The sequence below is a fragment of the Girardinichthys multiradiatus genome, chromosome 5 (genome assembly GCF_021462225.1).
Source record: "Girardinichthys multiradiatus isolate DD_20200921_A chromosome 5, DD_fGirMul_XY1, whole genome shotgun sequence".
In the NCBI taxonomy this organism is placed as follows: Eukaryota; Metazoa; Chordata; class Actinopteri; order Cyprinodontiformes; family Goodeidae; genus Girardinichthys; species Girardinichthys multiradiatus.
The window spans coordinates 47,764,403-47,788,283 of NC_061798.1; the positions used below are offsets into that span (position 1 = coordinate 47,764,403).

A 23,881-nucleotide genomic window follows, 5' to 3' on the forward strand; every position below is an offset into this window, starting at 1 on the left:
TCATAAAATGAAGAACATTATGGAGAACCCTGAGCATCCTCTTCATGAAACTGTCCTACAACAACAGAGTGTCTTCAGTCAGAGGCTTCTTCAGATCTGCTGTAAGACGGAGCGCTACAGGAGATCCTTCCTGCCCACAGCCATCAGCATCTACAACGGTTCTTTGAGGAAACCTTCATAATATGAGCTACAACATTTAATTTCCCTTTGGGATTAATAAAGTATGTTTGAATTGAATTGTATATGCTCTAATCCATCTTCCCCATCATCTCTGACCAGCTCACTGTCCTTGCTAAAGAAAAGCATCTCCATAGCATGATGCCACTGTTTCAGCATGGAAATGGTGTGGTTATGTGCAGCGTTAGTTTCATATTTTCCATGTAGGTCAAAAACTATTTTGATTACAGACCAGAGGACTTTATTCAATGTTATCTGTCCTCTGCATGGCTTGGGCCAAAAAGTACTTCTTAATGCTTTCTTTTATCACTCTTCCATAAAGGCCAGATTTCTGCAGTAAACAAACTGTTATCCGGTCAATCAATTCTCCCACCTGAGCTGTGGATTTCTGCAGCTCCTCCAGAGTTAACATGGGCCTCTTGGCTACTTCTCTGATTAATACACTCCTTGCTCCGTCAGTTTAGGTGGACATCCAAGTCTTGTTAGGTCTGCAGTTGGTCCATCCTGTTTCCATGTTCAGATGATTGAGCAGAGCTTGTGAGATGTTTAAAAAAAATCGTTTTAGAACCTAACCTTGCTGTAAACATCTCCACAATGTTCTCCCTGACCTGTCTCCTTGTCTCCCTTCATGATTCTGTTTTGTCAGTGATGTTCCCCAACAAACCTCTAAGGCCTTCACAGTATAGCTGGACTTATAAGGAAATTAATTTACATTCAGGCAGCCTCAGAAGACAGCTGTCTAGGCTGGATTTTATTTAGGGGTATCAGATTAAAAAGGCACTGATGCATATCAAACATTTCAGATTTTTGGGAAGTCTGAGGTACACAGACCTCAACTCAGTTCTGACTCTTCTAACCCCTGCTAAAAGCTAAATTTAAAAATCTCTTCACCCAGTATAACTGAATCAAAACTGATCATCCCTGTAATCTCATTTGTTTTAGGACAGCAGAAAACAAAGCAGAAAATGTTAACATTTTATTTACAAAGTTGTTTTTTTGTCATACAGAAAGTAAAAATGTAGCTACAACCTTGATTTGTGCAACAGGCTGCCACACTAAAAACCATGGCCTGCTGGTTGCACAGCTGCTATAGCAATAATTTTATTGGGAAACAAATAAAACCGAAAAAAAAAAAAAAAAAATAGTGAAATTATAAACCCAACAACGAAAAAAACAAAAACAAAACTTTAATCCAACAAAATATTAAAAACACAGACCCAAACCTAGATACCAGTCCCAAAGTCCTCACACGGAAATACATAAAGAGGGATGGACAGTGGAATTGTGGAATGCTGAGTGGTAGGCTGCCTGAGAACCTCTGGGGTTACGGGTGGGAGCGAAGTGGGGGTGTTGGGTGGCTCTCGGTTCCATGGTGTGGGAGGAGGAAGAAGAAGAAAAAAGATAACTGGGCATGTGGGAGGGGCAGGTCCACTCGGCCAACCCACTCTGTACAGTCTTGCTCGTAAAAAGAGCGCAGTGCTGGGGGGAGGGGGGACAGGTTGATGCGGATTAAAAAGGTGGTGCGAGTTGTTGGAGGGCGGACGTTCGAGTTTGTGAGGAATCAAGAAGGGAAGAGGGGAAACTCGGTAGGCTCTCATTTTCAGTTTTGCGTCTAATCGTCATCATCGTCGTCGTCATCCTCATCTTCATCCTCTGGATCTCGCTTTCTCTTCTCGCCTTTCCCGGTTTCTGCTTCTGGAAACAAATCACAGCCAGTCAGAAAACTGGTCTCAGCAGAATAATATTTCATCTACAAGCAAAGACACACAATTATAAAACATAAATTAAAAAAATGACCCAGCCCTCAGATTTAGCTGAAGCACTCTACACCAAACTAATGCATGAAACACCTGCCTGCTTGTTTTTAAATCAGCAGGGGGAATATTTGCCGTCTGGTGAAATATGGTAAGCCCTATGGTCAAACAATACAATGCTTATAACAAGATATTTGTGTATTTATTCCATATTCAGGCATCTAGTAAGCAGCACTCTGTTCTTAACAAGCGCCACCTAGTGTTCAGACAGCGTCACACGAGGGAAGTAAAGTTTTAAAACTTTATAAAAGGTACCATGTTTTGGAAAAACATCTGCATGAAGTTAAGGCAAACTGTATAAAAAACCCAAAACATTTTGTTCTGTTATTTAACATAAACATTAAATTGTATTTGAAACATTCGTTACACAAATGGCCTCTAGAGCACAAAAAGGTCAAATCTGGACTTGATTTGGATTTTCAAAAGGTCATCTGCCCACTACACAAATCCCATCCTGCTACCTACAACCACTCACAATTTTCGTTTACCGTGTTAAGAAAAATCACAGCACTATCCGTTTGTGTCTTTTTGCTGAGCCACGAATAAAAACTGAGGTTTTGTGACGTAGGTTTGATTAGCTCACAGTACTAACTCAAAGATAGTCTAAAATACAGGCTGTTAATCACCCAAGTTACTGATTTAACCCAAGTAGATTGAATGCTCCAGGTTTTAAAACATTAACACATCCTGTAGTGCCTTCCAGAGATCAGGAGTTGAAACAGAGGATTAAAATGATCAAATAAGGAACTGTCTTGATTTTCCTCTTCTTTAAAGAAATGGGTTATGACCTTATTTTTGCAGTTGTGTTAAATGTATCACGCATAAAACTGAAAATTACAGCAACTTTTGATGGTTTAATTACTACAATAATTTTATTGGGGAAAAAATAAAACAGAAAAAACAGGGAACTAATAAATCCAACAACGGAAAAAAATGAATCCAACACAATATTAAAAACACCCAAACTAGATGCCAGTCCCAAAGTCCTCACAGCGATTAGTTATTTGTACAGCTGACAAATAAATCAAAGCTTTGCTTTATAAATCTTGGGGTTCTGACCCATTTTTCATCATGAAATTTCAGTCACTTATTTTTGTGCTTCTTTGTTGTCAAAAAGCTGGAGAAACGAGTAGGAACATTATAAATAGCTACTCACCCTCGTCGTCTTCATCCTCATCTTCATCCTCATCCTCCACCTCCCCATCTTGACCAAATTCTTCATCCTTCATAAACAACATTTACAAGTTAAGGACAAAACACTTCAACAACTTAAACAATCCATTACTTTTTTTTTTTTTTTTACCTCTTCTTCACCACTGACTTCCTCGTCATCCTCCTCTCCTTCTACCTCCTCTTCATCTTCGTCTTCATCATCCTCCTCATCAAAGTCTTCCTCCTCCCCATCTTCATCTTCCTCCTCCTCTCCCTCTGTCGTATAAAAGTGAAGCAGAGAAGCTCCATAATCAGATTTCTTCCCCTGTCAGTGAATGCACCATATTGCAGCACATCTCATCTGGTGTGGAAGTTTTTACTGAGTAACTATGGGGTAAGAACGCTGTCAAAAACAATGTATGTAAAGACGGAAATGTGTGCATATTAGTCAATAGTTGTGCATAAGTAAAATCCAAAAGAGGTATTGTATATTTTCTCTGTAAGAATACAAAATAAAATGTTACAGCTTCAAGAAATTACAAACATAAAGTTCAAGTTTACAGTTGTGGTTTATTCTTTATGAATACAATATGCTGTAACAGTTTGTGAATACGATTTATTTTCTATGAGAATACGAATTTACATCAGCGACTTAGTGTCACATGATCTCAGGCTCAGAATATAGTGGGTGGAGTTATACAATGATGTACAGTAGGTGGCGCTATGCACCTCTGAATTTGTTGCAAACCGCCAACAGAAGAAGAGAAGAAGCAGCACTAGCGCCAAATAAACGGACCAAGAGCATATATTAACAACATTAAGACATATATAAACTTTTTAACATTATCTGGCTTTGTACCGTAGTTTCTTGGTCCGTTTATTTGGCGCTAGTGCTGCTTCTTCTTCTCTTCGCGGTTCGCAACAAATTCAGAGGTGCATAGCGCCACCTACTGTACATCATTGTATAACTCCACCCACTATATTCTGAGCCTGAGATCATGTGACACCAAGTCGCTGATGTAAATTCGTATTCTCATAGAAAATAAATCGTATTCACAAACTGTTACAGCATATTGTATTCATAAAGAATAAACCACAACTGTAAACTTGAACTTTATGTTTGTAATTTCTTGAAGCTGTAACATTTTATTTTGTATTCTTACAGAGAAAATATACAATACCTCTTTAGGATTTTACTTATGCACAACTATTGACTAATATGCACACATTTCCATCTTTACATACATTGTTTTTGACAGTGTTCTTACCCCATAAGTAACCCATTAGTTATTTCTACAATGTGTTAAATCAGGCATAACAGCCACAACCTTTTTCTCTGGGTGCACTAAAAAATAAATGGGGGGGAAAGCAATTACTTTACTGCTCCTTCATTTTAAATGTCCCTTTTCATTTAATTTCCCATAGGAGAAAGGTGCATGTTCCTAATTTTTCCAGAACAAAACAAATAATGTCAACTGAAAGGTTAGAACGGTGATAAGAGAGATGTTGACTGTAATATTTCATCTAGTTATACGGAGCCTAAACAACAATCCGAAGACTTGCGTCGCCTTTTGATCAGATGTGTTTGTGAAAGCTTGTAAAAGCTCGTCTCAAACTCATTCACCTTCAGCAGCCTCCATACAGCATTCTGCATGCAGTAATACTGTATTACAGTATAAATACTCTAAGAGCTGCATTTCAACCGTGGCTGGCAAGGCAGCAGATAGGAGGCGTCGTGTCAGTTGTTCTAAAAGAAAAAAGGGGAAAATGCACAGCGGAGGGAGAACAGAACACCACCCAGGGCTGCAAAACGAGGATAAAACCTGAAATATTCGGGGGTGTGGAGGCACCTTGAGGCCCCCCAGTGGAGTCCTGGGGAAATGCCCGCAGAAATAAGATTTTCAGTAAATTCGAGACAATCTTTGGACTTTCTGGGACGTCTGGACTGAATGTTTTCCTCTCCACTGTTCATTAAATGCAACTCTTTCAAACTCAAATACTTTATACACATTTTTTCTTGAAACTTTTTAAGTGAGCAGACCAAACTGCTAACTCTGACTTCATTTCTACACCAATGTTAATATTCCGTTTTTTTTTAAAACAGTAAACATTTTGATCTGAGCGAAAAACTCACCTTTGCAAACAAAAAGTCCGTAATTCAAAAGGTTTGTGCAGGTTTCAGTTAGTTAAGTTTTACACCTTCGTAGATTACAAAAACATTTAGGCAAGTTACCTTAAATAATTTTTACTTAATTTAAGCAGGATGAATATAACTGTGTTAACTGAAGCTGATACACATAAAATATACTTTCAGGAGCAGAAAACAAACAAGTAAATTAACAAGGGTTTCTATGCATTTTTCAGCTCAAAATTCAATACTTTATCAGACTTGAATTTCCAGTCCTCAGTCTTTTTTAAATCAAATTTCAAAGTATAAAAACAAAAAGTCACTTTGGGTGCATGGCAGAAATTTCTATAGAGGACCCGCTTTAAATATGGAACCTGCAGAAAAAAAAAGGGAAGGGTGGAGGCCGGACAGAGAAGCGACTTGTCTGGACGAACGGATGGCCAAACGATTTGACCATAGATGCATTAACAGGGGCATCGATGTTAGTGAATTTTTCACTTATCGTTCCGATAGAGAAAACTGGGCCGATATTAATAACAGATGTTTACTTACATCTTGTTGCCATTATTGCTTGTGGAGGAAGAGAAGGGGGGGGGTCGGCCATGTGGTATTTGTTTGGTCATGTGACAGTTACGCAGCGAGGAATTGTGGGTGTTTTACTGAAGCAGGGAAGTAATGTTGGCAGCAAGGTTATTTTTTAACTATGTCGGAAGGGTCGGGAAATTAATATATATATATATATATATAATAAAGTATTGGTTTTCAGCCATAACACTGATATTAAATCAGCGCATCCCTATGCAATACTATTTTATTTAATTGTGCCCTATTTGACTCATCAATGATCATCAGGATGATCCAGTTATTCAACTAACAACAGCTTTGCCCCATAAAAGCCATTAATATGATTTTTATAACTGTGCAACAAAAGGAACTTTTCTAAAAATACATTTAAAAGTAGGAGAAAACATTAATCTAGCATTCCGGTCAGATTTCACCTGTGAAGTAAAACTCAACTGTCAGAAGGCCTGGGGTTATACCTTCATCCTCGTCATCATCTACGCCGTCTCCGTCCACCTCTCCGTCAGAGTCGGAGGCTTCCCTGTCCTCCATGTCGTAGCCGTCCAGGTAGGTGAGCTGAGGCAGCAGCTTGAACACGCTCTCTCTGTAGTCGTTCAGGTTCGTTACTTCACAGTTGAACAGGTCCAAACTCTTCAGGTTTTCCAGCTTTTTCTGCAGAGGCAACATGTAAATAAAAAATCTGAAGTTTACATAAAGCAATCTAAATAAAACTGGACCTTTCTGTTTTAGGCCAGTTGGGAGGAAATAACATGGCTGCGTGTCTTGTTTATGGTGTCTGGTGTAAACTGTGTATCAGGATGCAAATGTTAACTGATCGGCATAGACTGGAATAAAGCTTCCTTCACTGCAGACAGAAACATACCAACGGTTCCAACGTGCCGATGTCTTTCAATTTGTTTCCGCTCAGGTTTAGATGTGTGAGGTTGGGGAGTTTCTCTGCTAAAACGTCGAGGCCGCCACTGATTCTGTTGTCACTGAACTCCAGCTGGAAGGTAAGTAGACAGAGAGGTCAACTGCAGCCGGCGCTCAATCTCATTTTAAGGTGGTATGAGGGGGGAAACAGCCGGACTTACCTTTTTCAGTTTTGCTAGTTTAGGCAGGTTGGACACCGAGATTAGGCCGACATTTATCAAACTGAGGAACTCGAGGTTGACGAACTCAGCTGTGAGGCCTTCGATTTTCCCTTCAAGCGATCGACAATTATCGAGGACAAGTTCTCGTACCTGAAATGAGATTTTTTTTCAGTCAAGTTAATGCATTAATCAGTACCAAAACATTCAACATTATCATAGAAATGTACAAAAGTCTACCTTTCGGAAGAAAAAAACAGGAGTTGGTGACAGTAAAACATCCTTTTATATTGCATGGTGATTACATGGTGAAGCGATACAGGTGAAAACATCTAACATGATGCAAACTGCAACATAATTCATCAGGGCGACTGTCTTTTAACAGGAGGCACCATCTTTAATTTATCTTTGAAAATTTTTAAAAACTTTTTGAAAATCGTGGATAACCTGAGGATGATCAAGCTATGTTTTTAGATTATAAATGTTTAATTTTAAATCCTTTATTATAATCCTTTGTGTTTTAGATTGATTTTTGGAAAAGACGTGAAGAAACGTGTCCGGGCAGATTGAAACAGGTGGAGTCAAGTGTCAGGTGTGTTGTGTGATGAAAGCATCTCAGTCGGAATGAAAGGAAATTTGTAAAAGACGGTGGTGAGACCAGCCATGCTGTATGGTTTAGAGAAAGTGACACTGAGGATGAGACAGGGCAGAGCTGTAGGTAGCAGAGATGAAGATGAGGTTTTCTTTGAGAGGATGGATAGGATCAGGAATGAGAACATCAGAGGGAAAGCTCATGGAAGATGTGTTGGAGATACGTCCAGAGAGGCCAGACTGAGATGGCTTGGACATGAAAGCACTGAGTGTAACAGAAGAACATGCAGAAGATGATGGAGACAGAGGGAAACAGAAAAGCTGAAAGAAAAATATTTTAGACTGATTTTAAATTTGATTGTCTTGATCAGTACAGTGACCCTGAGTGTCTTGAAGGGCTCTTAAAAAGTGCTTAATAATAGTAATAATAATTACAACTTATTTAGGTCAACAAAAGATGTGCAAATTAATCTTTTTTTATGATCTGTCGCAGATCTGCTGCTGTGTTTGAAAACTTGCACTGGCAGAGACCCAGTTTGGGCCAAACTTCAGATGGACGGCCTCACATTTGACTTCACAATACTTTGGTCAACAAACAAGTTAAATGTAGGTGGTTACACAACCAGCCCACATCATCACACCTCCACCACTGTGGTTGACAGTTGGTATATGGCATCTTTGTGTGGCTGTGTTTGGTTTTCTCCAAACATGGTGCTGTGCATTACAGCCAAACATCTCTACGTTGGTCTCAACTGTCCAAAGATGATGTTCAAGATATCTTGTGATGCATTCGAATGCAACTTTGTGAATCTAGGTTGTGGTGCCACAGTTTTAGAGAGATCCTTCCAAACAAGCCATACTTGTTCAGTTTTCTCTAAATGCCCCGCCATGACGTTTTAATATTCAACAAGGTAACAGGGGATTGTAGACTCTGAGATGGAGCTCTTGGGTTTTTTGCAGTTTCTCTAAGCCTTTCTTTGCAGCCTTGCGGATTTAAACGTTTCCCCCGAGAAGAATCTCCTGTAGAGTGGGCTGTAATGGCTTTATAACCCGTGCCAGATTGATGGTCAGCAACAGTTGCTCTTCTGTGTTCGCTGCCGACGTCTTTCTGCTTCAGCACTGTGCCAATACACACCTGTACGCTCCAGACCGGCAAACTAACAAAATGGCTGCTTATGTAGAGGTGATGGCTGGTTGGTCAAATCCATTTGTTCATCAGAAATTGGCTGCTAATTTTATAGTTTTAGTCAGAGCCTTGACAGGATGCGATTCAAATGTAGTCATAATTTAGCCATATGTAGTCATTTCAGTTAACTAACTCTTTTTACACTTAAAACATTTACCAAATTTTGGATGAACAAGACTATGAAGCCAGCGGAAGACATTTTCAGGACTTCTTGTTTATGAAAATACTATTTACACCTATGTGAAACAGTTTCTAAGATTGAATAGCATTAAAATACTTTCAATACTTTGACTTAGCTTTAAAATAACTTTGTCATTGGCTATTTTTTCCATCTCTTTCAAAACAACTGAATTAAATATGATTGACTTTTTTATTCCCTCTAGCATTCTCCTGTTTTTATTCCTCGACCAGAAAGACAGTCATAGTTCTAAGCTTGGTTTTTATCCAGGAAAAAAGGTCATTGACAAAAACTATAGCAAACATTTTTTTGTCAACAAAATTAACCCCACTCGTAAAGCGCCTTAAGATGCTTGTGAATTGCCACTAAATAAGTAAATTAAATGTATACATTTTTTATTTAAGTTATTTAATTAATTTTGTTTTAGTTATTCACTTTTAGGTATTTCTTATATAAAAAACAAAATGTTGGCTTCATTTTTGTTGATTAAATAATGATAATGTGGAATCTGTTATATATTTTTAAACATCCGAGATTCAAATAGTTTTTTAGCTTAGTGAAGACCAGTTTTATTATCATGCTGAAGCAGTGTATAAATTCTTTTCGCGGTGACTTTTAATACTTGAGGAATTTATTTTTTTTAATTTTACTTCCAAAATATGATATGGAGGAAGCCCGGAAACACGTTTTTACATTAAATACTATCCCCCTCCCCATAGTTATTCATACCCGGCTTTCATACAGTGTATAAATCATGTCGCTGGGAATAAAAACCAATGTATTCATATGTAGTTAATCATTCTTTCAGTGACATTTTGTAACGTTAAAGATCAGAAAAACAACCCCAAAAGGCGGAGTTTGTTTGAGTTAGCCTGAACGCACACTGGTTGCGCAATTAAATGTTGGACAAAAACAATGAATACCACGAGTAGCAGAGGAAAAACGTTCAAATGAATGGCGTTTCTGGTTCTAAATGGACTTTCTGTCTGTGTCCTTCACCCAGCAGACACAGCCAACACCTGCTTTTTAAAACCGAAGCAGAGAACAGCAGCAACTTCCCATGGCTTCGCTAATGCAGTCACTAATGACAAATGCAATGATTTTTGGAAGCTAGCTGGCTACAGGCTAGCCGTTGCCCTTTTATAAACGCTGCGGAGCGGCAGAGCAGCTGCTACAGTCCGCCCGCCATTAGACAGCACCACAGGAACGGAAAAGGACCGCCAACACACACCCCGAAAAGATTCGTCCTTTTTCGATAAAACCCGCTTTCATTAAGAGGGTAAAGTGGAATATTCATCGTTGTCGAGTGAACGACCCAGGTTGTTTAACGACTCGCTTTGAGGTCGAAGTTGCGAAGGAGAGAGAACGGAAATTTAGTGAGGAAAAAAACAAAAAAACAAAGATGGAGACGGTTCCTTTCTGCCAGGGCTTCAAAGACGACAGAGCGACAACATGGCGACTCCACAGCTACAGTATGCAGCTCTACAGACACTCTAATGGCGGAAAGGGATGTTCAGAATGGCTCATTACAGATATTTAGACCTCCACAAATCATTTTTAATATCTGAAAAATGTTTTTCGTGCAAGTGCGGCTTGAGCGGAAACGCCGACCCCCGAGTTTTTCGGTTGCCCACGCATGAAGCGCGGCGCACCGGATCTCAGTGTCACGCAGGCAGGCTGACTCGGTCAATGAGGCCGCCACCCAGCCATCACAATTTGTTTGGATGCGAACTCGAAGTTTAGGCTAATTATTAGTACTGAAACATATAGTCGTTTAATTTTAAGTGTATGATTGCATAAATTAAATTGTCTTTGATTGTTGTAGAGAAGGGGCAATATGGCGACAACGAAGTTGGCCTCCGAATTGTAGCTTCGTTGAGAAAAGGGCTGTTTCACTGCTTTCACTGAACTTTAACTATATTTGATGGCCAAATATCATTGGCAATCTTTGAAACTTTTATTCCATCTGTGAAAGATCAATATTTTCTTGCAATCTTGATAAGACATAAAACGTCAACCCTTTTTAAGGATTGTATTTTTTTGATCTACAGCTAAATCAAACTATTATCAATTTAAGAATGAAACAATTTAAGTTTCACAAATGGAATACAGGTTTCACATATTTGTTGTTAGGAATCCATATTTAGATAATCAAGCTTTGTGTAGATTACCATTTTTGGAGACTGACATGGTATGGACTACACCACAGAAAAAAGCCATCTGCATTGTCTTTTCATAATCTATATGCAAGATATGACAGCTTTGTTCTGTATATGTAAAGCCTGAGTTAGAAAAGGCATATTAAAACATTTCGATTTAATTCGGATTTAAAAATAAAAAACACACCAACTGTAATTTACTCAACTCAGGAAAAACTCTGAAACTGTTTAAAATTTTCCCAATCAAGTGTAAGGCAATTTAGGTTAGATCATTACGGTTGGTTTTGTTAGATTAACCTTGTGTAATGTAGCCTTCAAATAAAAAGCTCCCTTTATGTGTTTTCAGTTTTATGGAATCTAACTTGTGTAGAATAATCCAATCCATGTTTAAAATAGGAAACAAACTGTCTTTCTTTGCGGAGCAGTTTCAGTGTTTCACAAACTAGTGTTAAAGATTCTGTAGCCAATGTAGAACAAACTAAGCCAAAACTAAGTTGGTCCCTGTGCTAAAAATAATCACTTAAACTGCCCTCGTTTGTGTTTTCACAAATAGAAAATTAACAAGTATATTCTAATGTCCTAATCTAGCTTTAAGTGAAAAATAACTCGTGCAGTTTGCAAAATGGTTCCCATCCCAACTGTAACTGCATAAAAAAACAACAACACTGAAATCGACCCTTTTGGTTTTTCCAAAGTATTTTAATAGATTTCAGGTCACTAATTCCGTTTCAAATCATTGTTTAGTGTGGAGTCATTCAGTCCAGGTTTGACCAGTGTACGTATTTCAGAATCAGAACCAGAGCTTGTCCAATGTGGTCCACATGCCTTAAAAGACTTGAAATGGCCCTTTACTCGAGGAAGCTTCGAATCACGAGCGAACTTCGGCGTCGTGGTAATATGGCGGGAACAAATTCCTAAGTTAGCTGACTGGGTCGCGAATAATGGCAGCGCCTGATTCCATTTAAAAAATAGGCAATTTTCAGAGTCTTGCGGCGCAATATAGCTTGTGTAATTATGAAAGCGTTTAATATAACTGGATTTTGTAGATTTAGGTTAAAACACAGGAACGGCGTCAGCTTTTTAACGCAATAAAATCAGAAATAGTGGTTATGTGTTTCGTATAAACTGTATTTACCATCTACATGAAGAATATCGACTCAATAGTCGAGGTATATGTGGGGTTTTTTGTTGTTTCGCTGTTTAATTGTAACATTAATGCACTCAGTAGACACATTAGTACCACGACTCTTGATTTCACCCATTATTAAACTGGAGTTAAACATTCAGGCTTCTGAAATCTGCATTAGCGTGTGCTTAAAAAGCGCCGATTTTTTTTAATTTATTTTAGCAGTTGAGCTAGCAGCAAACATGGCTTCCGAGGAGTGTATATAATATAGCGCCGTGTGCATGTTAAACGGCGGCGGAGGAAGCAGCAGAAAGAAGTTTACAGATTGTGATACAGACGAACTGAACCGTGTGTGTGCAGCGGCGGCTAAAGAGGCTGCGAAACGGTTAAAGCACTGCAATAATAATGTCAGCAAACTGGGGGAACCGCCGTTTGAAAGTAACCATTGAGTACAGCTTTTCTCGTCTCGTTTCCCCCCCTGTATAATACGCCCAATCCACAACAGTATCGAGGGATTAAGCTTGTTATGCGACTGTTTTTACTCTCTGCTACAAAGGAGAAACACAGCCTGAAAACCCATGTGGTCACCATTAGCGAGGGCTAGCCAGAAAACTAAAGGGTTGGTTTTAAAAAAAGCACGACTCACATCAGACGGTGTCCTGTTTCTTAGCTCCAAGTGGATCCTCTTTTTCATGTCCATCTTCCCCCTATGGAAGTAAAACTTTTCCTCTCTCTCGGGTTCTGATGGGATCTTCAGTCCAAAACGGCAGAGATGCCCCTTATGGAGGGAGAATATAGGGCTGTGTAATGAAGTGAGCCGTACGCTAAGTTAGTCGGAGGAGAAGGGGAAACCATGGAGGGAAACGGGACTGAAACAAAATATATGCTCAACAGCGCCCCCCTACGCCCTGAACCGCCCATCGCCCCTGGAAGGGGCATTGCAGTCAGAAAACATGACGCGGCCCCCACGAAACGGAGCTGTGGTGCAGCTGGTTTCTGCGAGGGAAAAAAAGTTTCAACGTCACAATAAGAATCGAAAAACGTCGATAATAAAGAACTATTTTGACGCTACCATCCAGATCTTTTTGTCAAATAAATCAAGGCGCTTCGGATGTAGTTTGTTACATGTAGAGCATGCCACAGTCCGTTCCCCCCTAGTGTTTTTATTATTAAACGTAATTTATCCAAAATCAAATCTACTCCAGAAACAAGCTTCCACTTGCACAGGTTTATAGTGACGTCACTAAAGGGGTAATCCAACGGGTTCTGGTTAATGTACCTCTGCTAATTTCTGCTTCCATCTTGTACCAGGGTTTGCAGGGTCTAAACAAGTCATAAAAAGTCCTACATTTAAAAATCTAACTTTACGACTAAAAGTCTTAACTGTATCTAGAGCTTTCAAAATTCGACTCAAATTACATTTAATTTACCTTAAAATTTTTACTTCCAATAATTCCTTGCATCGTATCCTTATTGACAAGATGTAACACTTTCTACTCATGTCTACTAGGGAAGTATTCAAAATACATGTGCAACGATGCATGGGTGGAACAGGCCATGCATTGAACTCTATGTTCAGCTTCATTAACAGCTCAGTATGTAACATAGTCTAACTGAAGAACTGTTGTAAAATTATATTTTGTCTGAAAAAAAAAAACAAAAAACGTCCACAGTGTCTCCAATAAACTCACTAGGCTGAAAAATGCTTGCCTTTTTTCCTCTTTCTTCTCAGCTGGGACTCATGGCTTGGAAGGAGGTGTGCATTTGGTTTGGAGTAAAGAGAGCATTGTGCATGCATCAGGCAGGCAGGGCCTCCCCCACTCAACCCAAACCCTTTACTTCCTGAGACCCTGAAGTCCTGAAGACACAAAGGACTGCAGAATATTTCTAAATGTGGTTCCTGAGTTCTTTTTTTTTTAATGAAGACAAAATGTTTTATAATATTCTAGAGCTTAAACCATGTTATTAGCTGTTTTCAAAGCTGTTAAGGGAAACCTTTTCTAGTTGCTACAACTGTAGCCTGCAGATGGCGCTGTAGCATCACTGACTGGTTTAAGTTTGATCAAATCCACACAAACATTCCTCAGTTCTAGGAGCTGAATGTGGCTGACAGCCTCGGTAATTTGGAGGCCCATGCATACCTGGAAGGAGTCCATATCGGTTTAAAAAATTTTGTTGGATTTTATCTGAAGATGTTTAAACATGAAAATACAGGAAACGTACAGGTCCTTCTCAAAATATTAGCATATTGTGATAAAGTTCATTATTTTCCATAATGTAATGATGAAAATTTAACATTCATATATTTTAGATTCATTGCACACTAACTGAAATATTTCAGGTCTTTTATTGTCTTAATACGGATGGTTTTGGCATACAGCTCATGAAAACCCAAAATTCCTATCTCACAAAATTAGCATATTTCATCCAACCAATAAAATAAAAGTGTTTTTAATACAAAAAACGTCAACCTTCAAATAATCATGTACAGTTATGCACTCAATACTTGGTCGGGAATCCTTTGGCAGAAATGACTGCTTCAATGCGGCGTGGCATGGAGGCAATCAGCCTGTGGCACTGCTGAGGTCTTATGGAGGCCCAGGATGCTTCGATAGCGGCCTTTAGCTCATCCAGAGTGTTGGGTCTTGAGTCTCTCAACGTTCTCTTCACAATATCCCACAGATTCTCTATGGGGTTCAGGTCAGGAGAGTTGGCAGGCCAATTGAGCACAGTGATACCATGGTCAGTAAACCATTTACCAGTGGTTTTGGCACTGTGAGCAGGTGCCAGGTCGTGCTGAAAAACGAAATCTTCATCTCCATAAAGCTTTTCAGCAGATGAAAGCATGAAGTGCTCCAAAATCTCCTGATAGCTAGCTGCATTGACCCTGCCCTTGATAAAACACAGTGGACCAACACCAGCAGCTGACACGGCACCCCAGACCATCACTGACTGTAGGTACTTGACACTGGACTTCTGGCATTTTGGCATTTCCTTCTCCCCAGTCTTCCTCCAGACTCTGGCACCTTGATTTCCGAATGACATGCAGAATTTGCTTTCATCCGAAAAAAGTACTTTGGACCACTGAGCAACAGTCCAGTGCTGCTTCTCTGTAGCCCAGGTCAGGCGCTTCTGCTGCTGTTTCTGGTTCAAAAGTGGCTTGACCTGGGGAATGCGGCACCTGTAGCCCATTTCCTGCACACGCCTGTGCACGGTGGCTCTGGATGTTTCTACTCCAGACTCAGTCCACTGCTTCCGCAGGTCCCCCAAGGTCTGGAATCGGCCCTTCTCCACAATCTTCCTCAAGGTCCGGTCACCTCTTCTCGTTGTGCAGCGTTTTCTGCCACACTTTTTCCTTCCCACAGACTTCCCACTGAGGTGCCTTGATACAGCACTCTGGGAACAGCCTATTTGTTCAGAAATTTCTTTCTGTGTCTTACCCTCTTGCTTGAGGGTGTCAATAGTGGCCTTCTGGACAGCAGTCAGGTCGGCAGTCTTACCCATGATTGGGGTTTTGAGTGATGAACCAGGCTGGGAGTTTTAAAGGCCTCAGGAATCTTTTGCAGGTGTTTAGAGTTAACTCATTGATTCAGATGATTAGGTTCATAGCTCGTTTAGAGACCCTTTTAATGATATGCTAATTTTGTGAGATAGGAATTTTGGGTTTTCATGAGCTGTATGCTAAAATCATCCGTATTAAGACAATAAAAGACATGAAATATTTCAGTTAGTGTGCAATGAATCTAAAATATATGAATGTTAAATTTTCATCATGACATTATGGAAAATAATGAACTTTATCACAATATGCTAATATTTTGAGAAGGACCTGTATGTATTTATATTTTCCTTTTGATCAGCCAGACCTTCTATTCATCTTCAAAGTGGTCTTGGGTAATAGTAGTATTCCAAAACACTGCAGTCCATCTTTTAACCAACACATCCAGACGCAACTGCATCTCCCCATTGGCTTCCAGTTAATTTCTGAATTCAGTTTAACATTTTAATGTTTGTTTTTAATGCCATGAAGGGCCTTGCCCCATATTATGCCTCAGAAATTCTCCCTCTTTGTAAATAGAAGAAGGCACAGAGGTCTTCAGATCGATGCACCTTTGAAGTACCAAAGTTGAAGTACAAGCAGCGAGGTAATTGTTTTTTTTGCTGATGCTGCCCCAGGATATAGAATAAGCTTCCCTGCAACTTCTGCTCTATTGTACATCTGGTGCTTTTAAAGTTATTTATCAAATTGGCTTTTAATAGTAGCACTGAGAATGGACACACTTTTTGTGTGCTGTTAATGTGTCTTCCATGTTTTTACATTTTATATTTAAAGAAATGTTGATTGATTAACAGACCTCCACACTTTATTTTTTTGGAGATCTGTAGGGAATTGCAACAATTTATTTCAGAATTCAGTCTTTTAACTGTTATATGTCACTTTCTAATTTTATCCAGACTTCATGAGGCTGCAGGTATTTAAGTCACAACACAAAACAAATATTCTCCTCTGATTTGTTTTGCTTCCAAGCAGCCAGACTCTTGTCTTTTAAAGGGTCTTAATAAACAATTCTTTAGTCTTTCTGAAAGTATGTTAAAGTATTTCCTATCTTCTGTCTTCTCTTCTTTTTAGCTCAGCAGGGTAGGGTTAGGGTTAAATAAGGACAATAACCTGCTGACCTGAAAAGCCATAAAAGAGAAGTCTGTAGACATGTAGTGTAACTCTGACCTTTGAATCATTCAGACATAAAAATGTTCCAGTGTTACCAGCAGCAAGTCATGAGTGGAATAAAAAAGTATTAGTCCCCTTACAGGTTTCATTGGTTTTTGCCTCTTTCTCACACTGTAAATGTTTCACATCATCAAATATTTCAATATCAGACAGATGTAACCTGAGTAAATACAGATGAGGCTTTCATTTATTAACATAAAAAAACACATGAAACTAACCTACCCCCACTGTCCATGTTAAATGGTGAACTAACTGTGATAAAGCAGAAATTACTTTTATAGAACCTGACAATCTGATGACATGAAGTAGGTTTAAAGATCGTAAAAAGCAGAAAGTCATGCTCTGGTCTGCAGAAAATCAAAAACAACTGGGAAACAAAGTCGTTGATATCTTGTTGATATCGAGCTGATATCTATCTACAAAGCCATCACTAAGGCGTTGTAACTCTGTGCAAACACAATGAGAGACATTATCCACAAAATGGAGAAAACCTGGAACCGTGGTGAACCTAACCAGCAGAGGCTGACCTACCAAAATTACTCCAAGATCACATCAACAACTCTTCTGGGAGGTCACAAAAGAACCTCTAGATACCAAAAACCAACTTCACAGAGGAGTTTTGATTCAAACGATCTCAAATTAGAATTCAGTCTTTAAGGGACAGAAGGAGTGAGATGTATGGATAAATTATAGCAGATAATTGTATGTTTAAAAAGAATCCCGATCAGCTTTATTCACCAAGTTGCCCACAAACAAGGAATTTCAGTTCAGTTCTGCTAAGGTGGCCATTTTTAGCAGCTGTATAGCTGTATGTTCTTTTTCTCTAAAAAGAACATGGCGGTGTAACATTGCCATTAGACAGATGACACCAAAGTAGAGATGTTTGGTCATAATACACGGCAGAATGTTTGCAGAAAAGCAAAGACAACACATTAGCTTAAATAACTCATTCCAACGGTCAAGCACGGTGGTGGAGGGCTGGTGATTTGGGCTTGTTTTTGGACACCTTTCAGTAAGTCAGCTAATTATAAACTCCTCTGTTTACCAAACTATTCTAGAGCCAAATGTGAGGCCATTTGTCTAGCGGCTGTAGATTGGTCCAAATTGGGTCATCAACAGGACGATGTCCCAAACAGCAAACCTACAACATAATGGCTGAAAAGGACAATAATGCTGCAATGGCCCAATCAAAGTCCAGATCTCAACCTGATTGAAATGCTGTGGTGGGAATTTAAGAGGGCTGTGCAGAAACACATTTCTGCAAACCTCAATGAACTGAAGCAACGCTGGAAAGAAAGGTGGCTCAATGTTCCTCCACAACGATGTGAGACTGATGATGTCAGAAAGAAAAACAGCTTGAGGTTGTACCCCTAGCTGTTGAATGATGGGGTGTACTTAGTGTTTCCTATTTCCATTTATATGAATTTAAAGGAACCCTCTAGCATTCCCTAAACAGCTGGACGTTTGTTGTCATTTAATCTATTCGGCTGGTTTTATTTTCCTCTGAGTGGCTCAAACACACACATCAGGACTCAATATGCTGTGAGCAGATTGAGAACACTCCCCAACTGAGCGCGCTCCTTCTGACAGATAAGAAGGGGATAAACCCTGCTGGAGTATGAAGGCGGGATTCCTCACTTTGTTTTGTGCTGTTTTAAACACCTGCAGCAAAGCTTACTTCATCATAGAAACAAATCTTTGATATTTTATGGATAGCTATTATGATTATAGAAATAATAAAAAGCTTTTGGAGAAATTATTTTTATATTATGCAAAAAACTGAACAGAACTTGACCTTTTGGACAGGAGTAAAAATAACTCAGCAGGTTACATGCATGCATTTTCTCCAGGTTTATATATTGTTTTTGCTGTTTACACCCAGGGCCTCCATACGCCTGCAAAAACACAACATGCTCTTGCTTTACTTTCTGACAGCTCTTTGCCAACTCCTCCAGCTTTACAAACATGATAAGGCCGAAGCAGCAAGAACTCTCCCAGCTCTGTGAGTAATGTTTAACCAGATAATTCATCTAGGGGGTGGGAATAGACAACAGAAGTTTTTTTTTTCTCTGTCCTCTCTACTGTTTGCTTGCACGCCTTTACAGTTGAATTCATTCATAGCTGCAGACAGAATGGAGGAGACATTGCAACAGGAGAAAATACAAGAACCGGAGAATAAAAGCCAGAATGAGGAGGAAGGTAATTGCTTTTGGTTGATTATGCACTCTGAGGGAGTCATAACAAGCTGCAGAGACATTTTCTTACTCTGGAGATTTATTTTAAAGCTAGACGTTCATATATGTTTCTAAGAGTGTAGCCAGTAAGGAAAAATCACAATAAAGCAGGTCTTTCTATTATTTTTCTTACTTTTTGTTACTTTTATTGATGTCCCAAGACTCTGTTTCATGTGTCACGACTGCAGATCAGTTCATATTGAGCCTATGGTGCGCTACATAAATATGTTTTCTTCAACATTTGTTTCAGGTGGGATCCGGCGGCGACTGCGAGACAGGGAGCTTCTCAGGAAGAGAAAAGCTGAAGCACAAGAGAAGGAAACTAACCAGTGGGTTTTTGGGTAAATTTATTTTAAGAAAAGCCCTGTCAGTGTTTGTGCAGCTTGTAGCACATCTTAGAGGAATTCCTTCAAATTTCAATACTTGTGCTAATTATTTAAGCCAAAACAGAGGAGCGTCAAAGTAGACGTTTTGACCTCACCTCTAATCTTTCTGTGCTTTACAGTGCACGTATATAACACTATCAGCTCCCTCGCTTCTTATCTCTCGTCTCGTTTATACTGAGTATGGAGCAAGAGGGAACCAAAGGTTGCTCCGGTGGGTCTACCGATGCCCCAGATCACAGTCAAGGACTTTGTACTATTAGCTTTGCAAACGTATCACACAGCCCTGTGTTAGTGTCCTCTGCGGCTAAGCTTAATTAGCTGAACTCTTTCAGGGTGGAGAGCCAAAGGAAAAGATCGAGGGCCGAGAACAACAGAGGCACAAAGAGGAGAGGGAGGCCTCAGAAGTCCGATCCCATCCTACAGTTTCCAGTTATTCAGGAAGAGGCAGGTGATCTTGCAGTAGTGGTGGTGCCTGCACCTGCTGATGTCATCTCGGACCAGATACTGAGCTCTCAGAATGCCATGCTGGGTGTGGAGTCACAACAAGTTCCAAATCTAGATGCAACTCCTCCTGTTCCAGTTCTTGAACTGGCCCGGAACTCAGTTTTTGGGAAGTTAGATGTAGATTCTGCTCCAGTTCCTGTCCAAGATTCAGCTCAAGCTGTTCCAGGTCCAGTACAAGCTTCCTATGCCCCCCTGGTCCCAGTAAAAGCTTCCTGTGTGGTCCCAATCCCAGCTCCTGATGATGTTCCAGTCCAGCTTCAAGCTCCTGATGATGTTCCAGTCCAGCTTCAAGCTCCTGATGATGTTCCTGTCCCAGTTCAATTTCCTGATACAGTTCTAGTCCATGCTTCATCCCAAGACTCTGTCCCAGCTGCAGTTCTTGCTCCTCCCTCAGCTCCTTCCCGGGTAGAGACCCTCTACACAGAGTCACGAGGCAGAGAGATCCTAGACCAGGTCTTGATAGAGGACTTGGGCCCTGATGATGAAGATGACATCTCTCCTTCGCAAAACAACAGAGCAGATAAAGGTAGGAACGCCATGGAGCGGTGGTAATTTTAGAGCTTCTGATGATCTTCTTTAAGCTGAACTCTCATTAACCATTTGTCTGTGTTTTTTCCAGGTTTAAATGAAACACAGCTGATGAACACAGCTGAACAAAACAAAACTTACTCAGTTCCAACGCTGTCCAGTCCTCCTCTGCCTCAGGAATATCTTCCAGGAAATCAGTTCTAAACATTCCCGTTCGGATGTTGCTGCAGTCCAGATCACGCAAAGCCAGATCTTTTTTTGTAGGTCACACTGTGTGTCTAAAGTTTCTTTTGGTTAGTTTGCATTTTCTTATTGAAGAGAGCCATTTACTGCTTGTTTAAAAACGCTTGAATGCAAATCCAACCTGCATGGTTATTTATTCTGAAATGTGCTTTAATGCAAGCTTAATACAAATTTATCTTTTTTTTGTACCATGGAATAAGCAAAGAGATGACATTTTCTTTCTTTATTTAAGCAGCAATATCTAACAATTGTACTGAAAGCTCAACATTGTATTTGTAATAGTGGGTTATCTTTAATTTGATTTTGTAAAAAATATAAAATAAAATTCACTGCTTACATCATAAAAGGCTGGTCATTATTTTCATCTGAGCCAGAAAAACATGTTAATATTGTGAAAAACGCTGATTTAGATGTTTATTTTTAAGTGTATGGAGTGAAAATCCAGTGAAAGACCTTAAGAAGGATTGAAAAAGCAAGTTTAGAAGAATATAAACACAATAATTACAAATTCAACCTAGACCAGAACAAAATCTTAAAATAGTTCCATTAGTAAATAAGGACTTTCTTAGACATCCATGTTTGTTAATTATGAGTCTAAGTCTGTATTCCAACACAATGAGATTGAGGGGTTGGTAATAAATGCCATAAATTAGAGTAAGCATAGTGGTGGGAGCATTACAGACAGTTACAAGTACATACGGTATATATTTCTAAGTAAAGTCCCAGTCTTGAAAGAGGACAACAGAGACCGTATCACCATGGTAACGTGCAGCTTGGTCGGCCCGACGGCGAGCCGGAAGAAGTTGGCATTGTAAAGGATGTCAGATTAAAAATAGAAAACGTTTTGACTTTAATGGTTTTATTTTTGTACTCCTTCAAGAGGCTGTCTCAAGAGGAGTAAAACAGGTAGACCACAGTTAACAATAGCATCAGATTCACTAGAGGTGACCAGAAGTCAGATCAGATGGCTCACATCATGATCCTAGGAGCAACATTGGTAGATTTCTCCACAACATTGGCAGGACAGTTGGTCATCGGTAATAATGCAAACATGAGATTCATTGTTGAACTGATACAAAGCCATGTGTACAGACATATTCAATGAATTAGAATAAGGATTTGGGCGAGGATTATTTGTCAGATTAAAAGCGTCCTTTGAAAAAAAAACAACCATTGAACAGGTATTAAACATATTCTTCATTAAACCCATTAAACCCATATTTCTGTATTAAAAAGGGATTGAAAATTTTTTTTTATTTACATTTTGTTTTTTATCTTAAATTTCGTGTTTTATTAGCTACAAGCGGGATATCATAATAATTAACAGATACATTACTGTGCAAAGGTTTTAGGCTGGTATGAAAAAATGCTGTAAAAATGGAAGTGTTCATTTTTTATTTTCATCAATCAACAAAATGCAGTGAACGAACAAAAGAAAAATCTAAATCAAATCAATATTTAGTGTGACCACCCTTTGCCTTCCAAACAGCATCAGTTCTTCTAGCCACACTTGCACACAGTTTTTGAAGGAACTCGGCTGTTAGGTTGTTCCAAACATCTTGGAGAACTGACCACAGATCTTCTGTGGTTTTAGGCTTCCTCACATCCTTCTGTCTCTTCATGTAATCCCAGACAGACTCCATGATGTTGAGATCAGGGCTCTGTGGGGGCCAGACCATCACTTCCATTAAGTCTTGTTCTTTACGCTGAAGAAAGTTCTTAATGACTTTGGCTGTATGTTTGAGTTCGCTCACTTAGCATTTTGTAAATTGATAAAAATAAACAACCATTTATATTTCTGAAAGCATTCTTTGTTTACAGTATTTTTTCACACCAGCCTAAAACCTTTGCACACAGTCCAAAGACATGCCTGTTAGGTTAATTGGTCTCTTAGGTGTATGAATGAGTGTGTGCATGGTTGTTTGTGTGTTGCCCTGCGATGGACTGGCGATCTGTCCAGGGTGTACCCTGCTTCTCGCCCGCAGACTGCTGGAGATAGGCACCAGCTTCCCCGCGACCCACTATGAAAGAAGCGGTAGAAAATGACCGACTGACTGACTGACTACATATATATACCGGTACTATATACTCCTGAACTCGAATGGCCAAGGGCTTCTTGGACGATATGACAATCTTCCTTCTTGATGATAATCTTCCTTGTTGAGGTCTGTCTTAGGCGACCTTTGAAGTCTCAATATTGAGCTACTGTGACATTGGTACACCCATATGTAAGGCACCAGCATGATACAGCCATCTGAGACCCGTGTCAAACTCCATCAAGTCCTGGTAATGCTCTCTGTTGTCTCAATAAAGCATTCACTCAGTCTGCTGACCTTCAATCACTATGTTCGCTGACCTTCGGCCACTGCAGACACTCCCTAAGACACTCCTCCAAATGTGATTTCACTTATGACCCCTGGTCCATGGTCTAAACATGTCAGCTCCTTGTCTAATAGGTCAATTTCATTCCCCAAATTAGTCAGGATGCAGACCATATCACATCCAAATTGGACTATTCCTTCTCAGAGCTTAACTGGTTTTAAGCTGTTATCAAGATAATGTTCCAGCCACAAAAGGAAAGTTTGGCACAACTTATTTTACTTTTAGTTTTGTCAATAACAATAAATAGATTTATAAGAATTTATATCAGATCCTGTAGAGCATCACAGTTTATTAACTTGTAGCTTTAAATGATTTCAATTGCTGCCAGTGCTAAATGCACAAAATACACAATTGTCTTCTGGCATCTACTAAGACAAGAGCTCTAAAACGCGGCATAAAACCCGTATGTCTACTTCTTGTTATAACATAAAGCCCCCAAGGCCATTTTTGATCTTTCCACCCACCTCTGTGCTGCCACCTGCTGTTGGAAACAAATATGCAAACAACAACATAAATCCGTCTAAGAATTTTCTGCCGTGGAAAAAACATTTTGGTTAACGATACTAAATCGGTCATTGGATAGCCTCGTACTCTGTACATGAGCATCTGGGGCGCTTTAATGCTTTAGGTGAGCGGTTAGTTTTTCACCGTAAACAGTCTTTGTTGGCCAACTATAAAATCCAACACGCGCTTCCTCCACGCTGACGTCGAG

The 23,881-nt window shown here is 39.6% G+C and overlaps 2 protein-coding genes across 8 annotated transcripts; one reads left to right on the forward strand and one right to left on the reverse strand.

Annotated features, from left to right (window-relative positions):
• Positions 1-1,140: 1,140 nt before the first annotated feature.
• anp32b (acidic (leucine-rich) nuclear phosphoprotein 32 family, member B) lies at positions 1,141-13,322 on the reverse strand. Of its 4 annotated transcripts, none has more exons than XM_047364216.1 (7): positions 12,810-13,322; positions 6,927-7,076; positions 6,716-6,838; positions 6,312-6,504; positions 3,295-3,419; positions 3,148-3,214; positions 1,141-1,869 (listed from the first exon to the last, which is right to left on the reverse strand). In XM_047364216.1, exons 1-7 carry the CDS (start codon positions 12,861-12,863, stop codon positions 1,790-1,792), a joined length of 792 nt encoding a protein of 263 aa, XP_047220172.1. In that variant the 5' UTR covers positions 12,864-13,322; the 3' UTR covers positions 1,141-1,789. The 4 variants fall into 4 exon arrangements, with proteins under 4 accessions (XP_047220172.1, XP_047220171.1, XP_047220169.1 ...); XM_047364215.1 differs by having other exon boundaries at positions 1,141-1,872; positions 12,810-13,307; XM_047364213.1 differs by lacking the exon at positions 12,810-13,322 and adding an exon at positions 10,110-10,246.
• On the forward strand, positions 10,217-21,133 carry hemgn (hemogen). Of its 4 annotated transcripts, XM_047364209.1 has the most exons (7): positions 10,221-10,350; positions 16,242-16,308; positions 18,828-18,894; positions 19,014-19,091; positions 19,377-19,467; positions 19,845-20,542; positions 20,636-21,133. In XM_047364209.1, exons 3-7 carry the CDS (start codon positions 18,858-18,860, stop codon positions 20,746-20,748), a joined length of 1,017 nt encoding a protein of 338 aa, XP_047220165.1. In that variant the 5' UTR covers positions 10,221-10,350; positions 16,242-16,308; positions 18,828-18,857; the 3' UTR covers positions 20,749-21,133. The 4 variants fall into 4 exon arrangements, with proteins under 4 accessions (XP_047220164.1, XP_047220166.1, XP_047220165.1 ...); XM_047364208.1 differs by lacking the exon at positions 16,242-16,308 and having other exon boundaries at positions 10,217-10,350; positions 18,775-18,894; XM_047364210.1 differs by lacking the exon at positions 16,242-16,308 and having other exon boundaries at positions 10,217-10,350; positions 18,775-18,894; positions 19,377-19,455.
• The last annotated feature ends 2,748 nt before the right edge of the window (positions 21,134-23,881 follow it).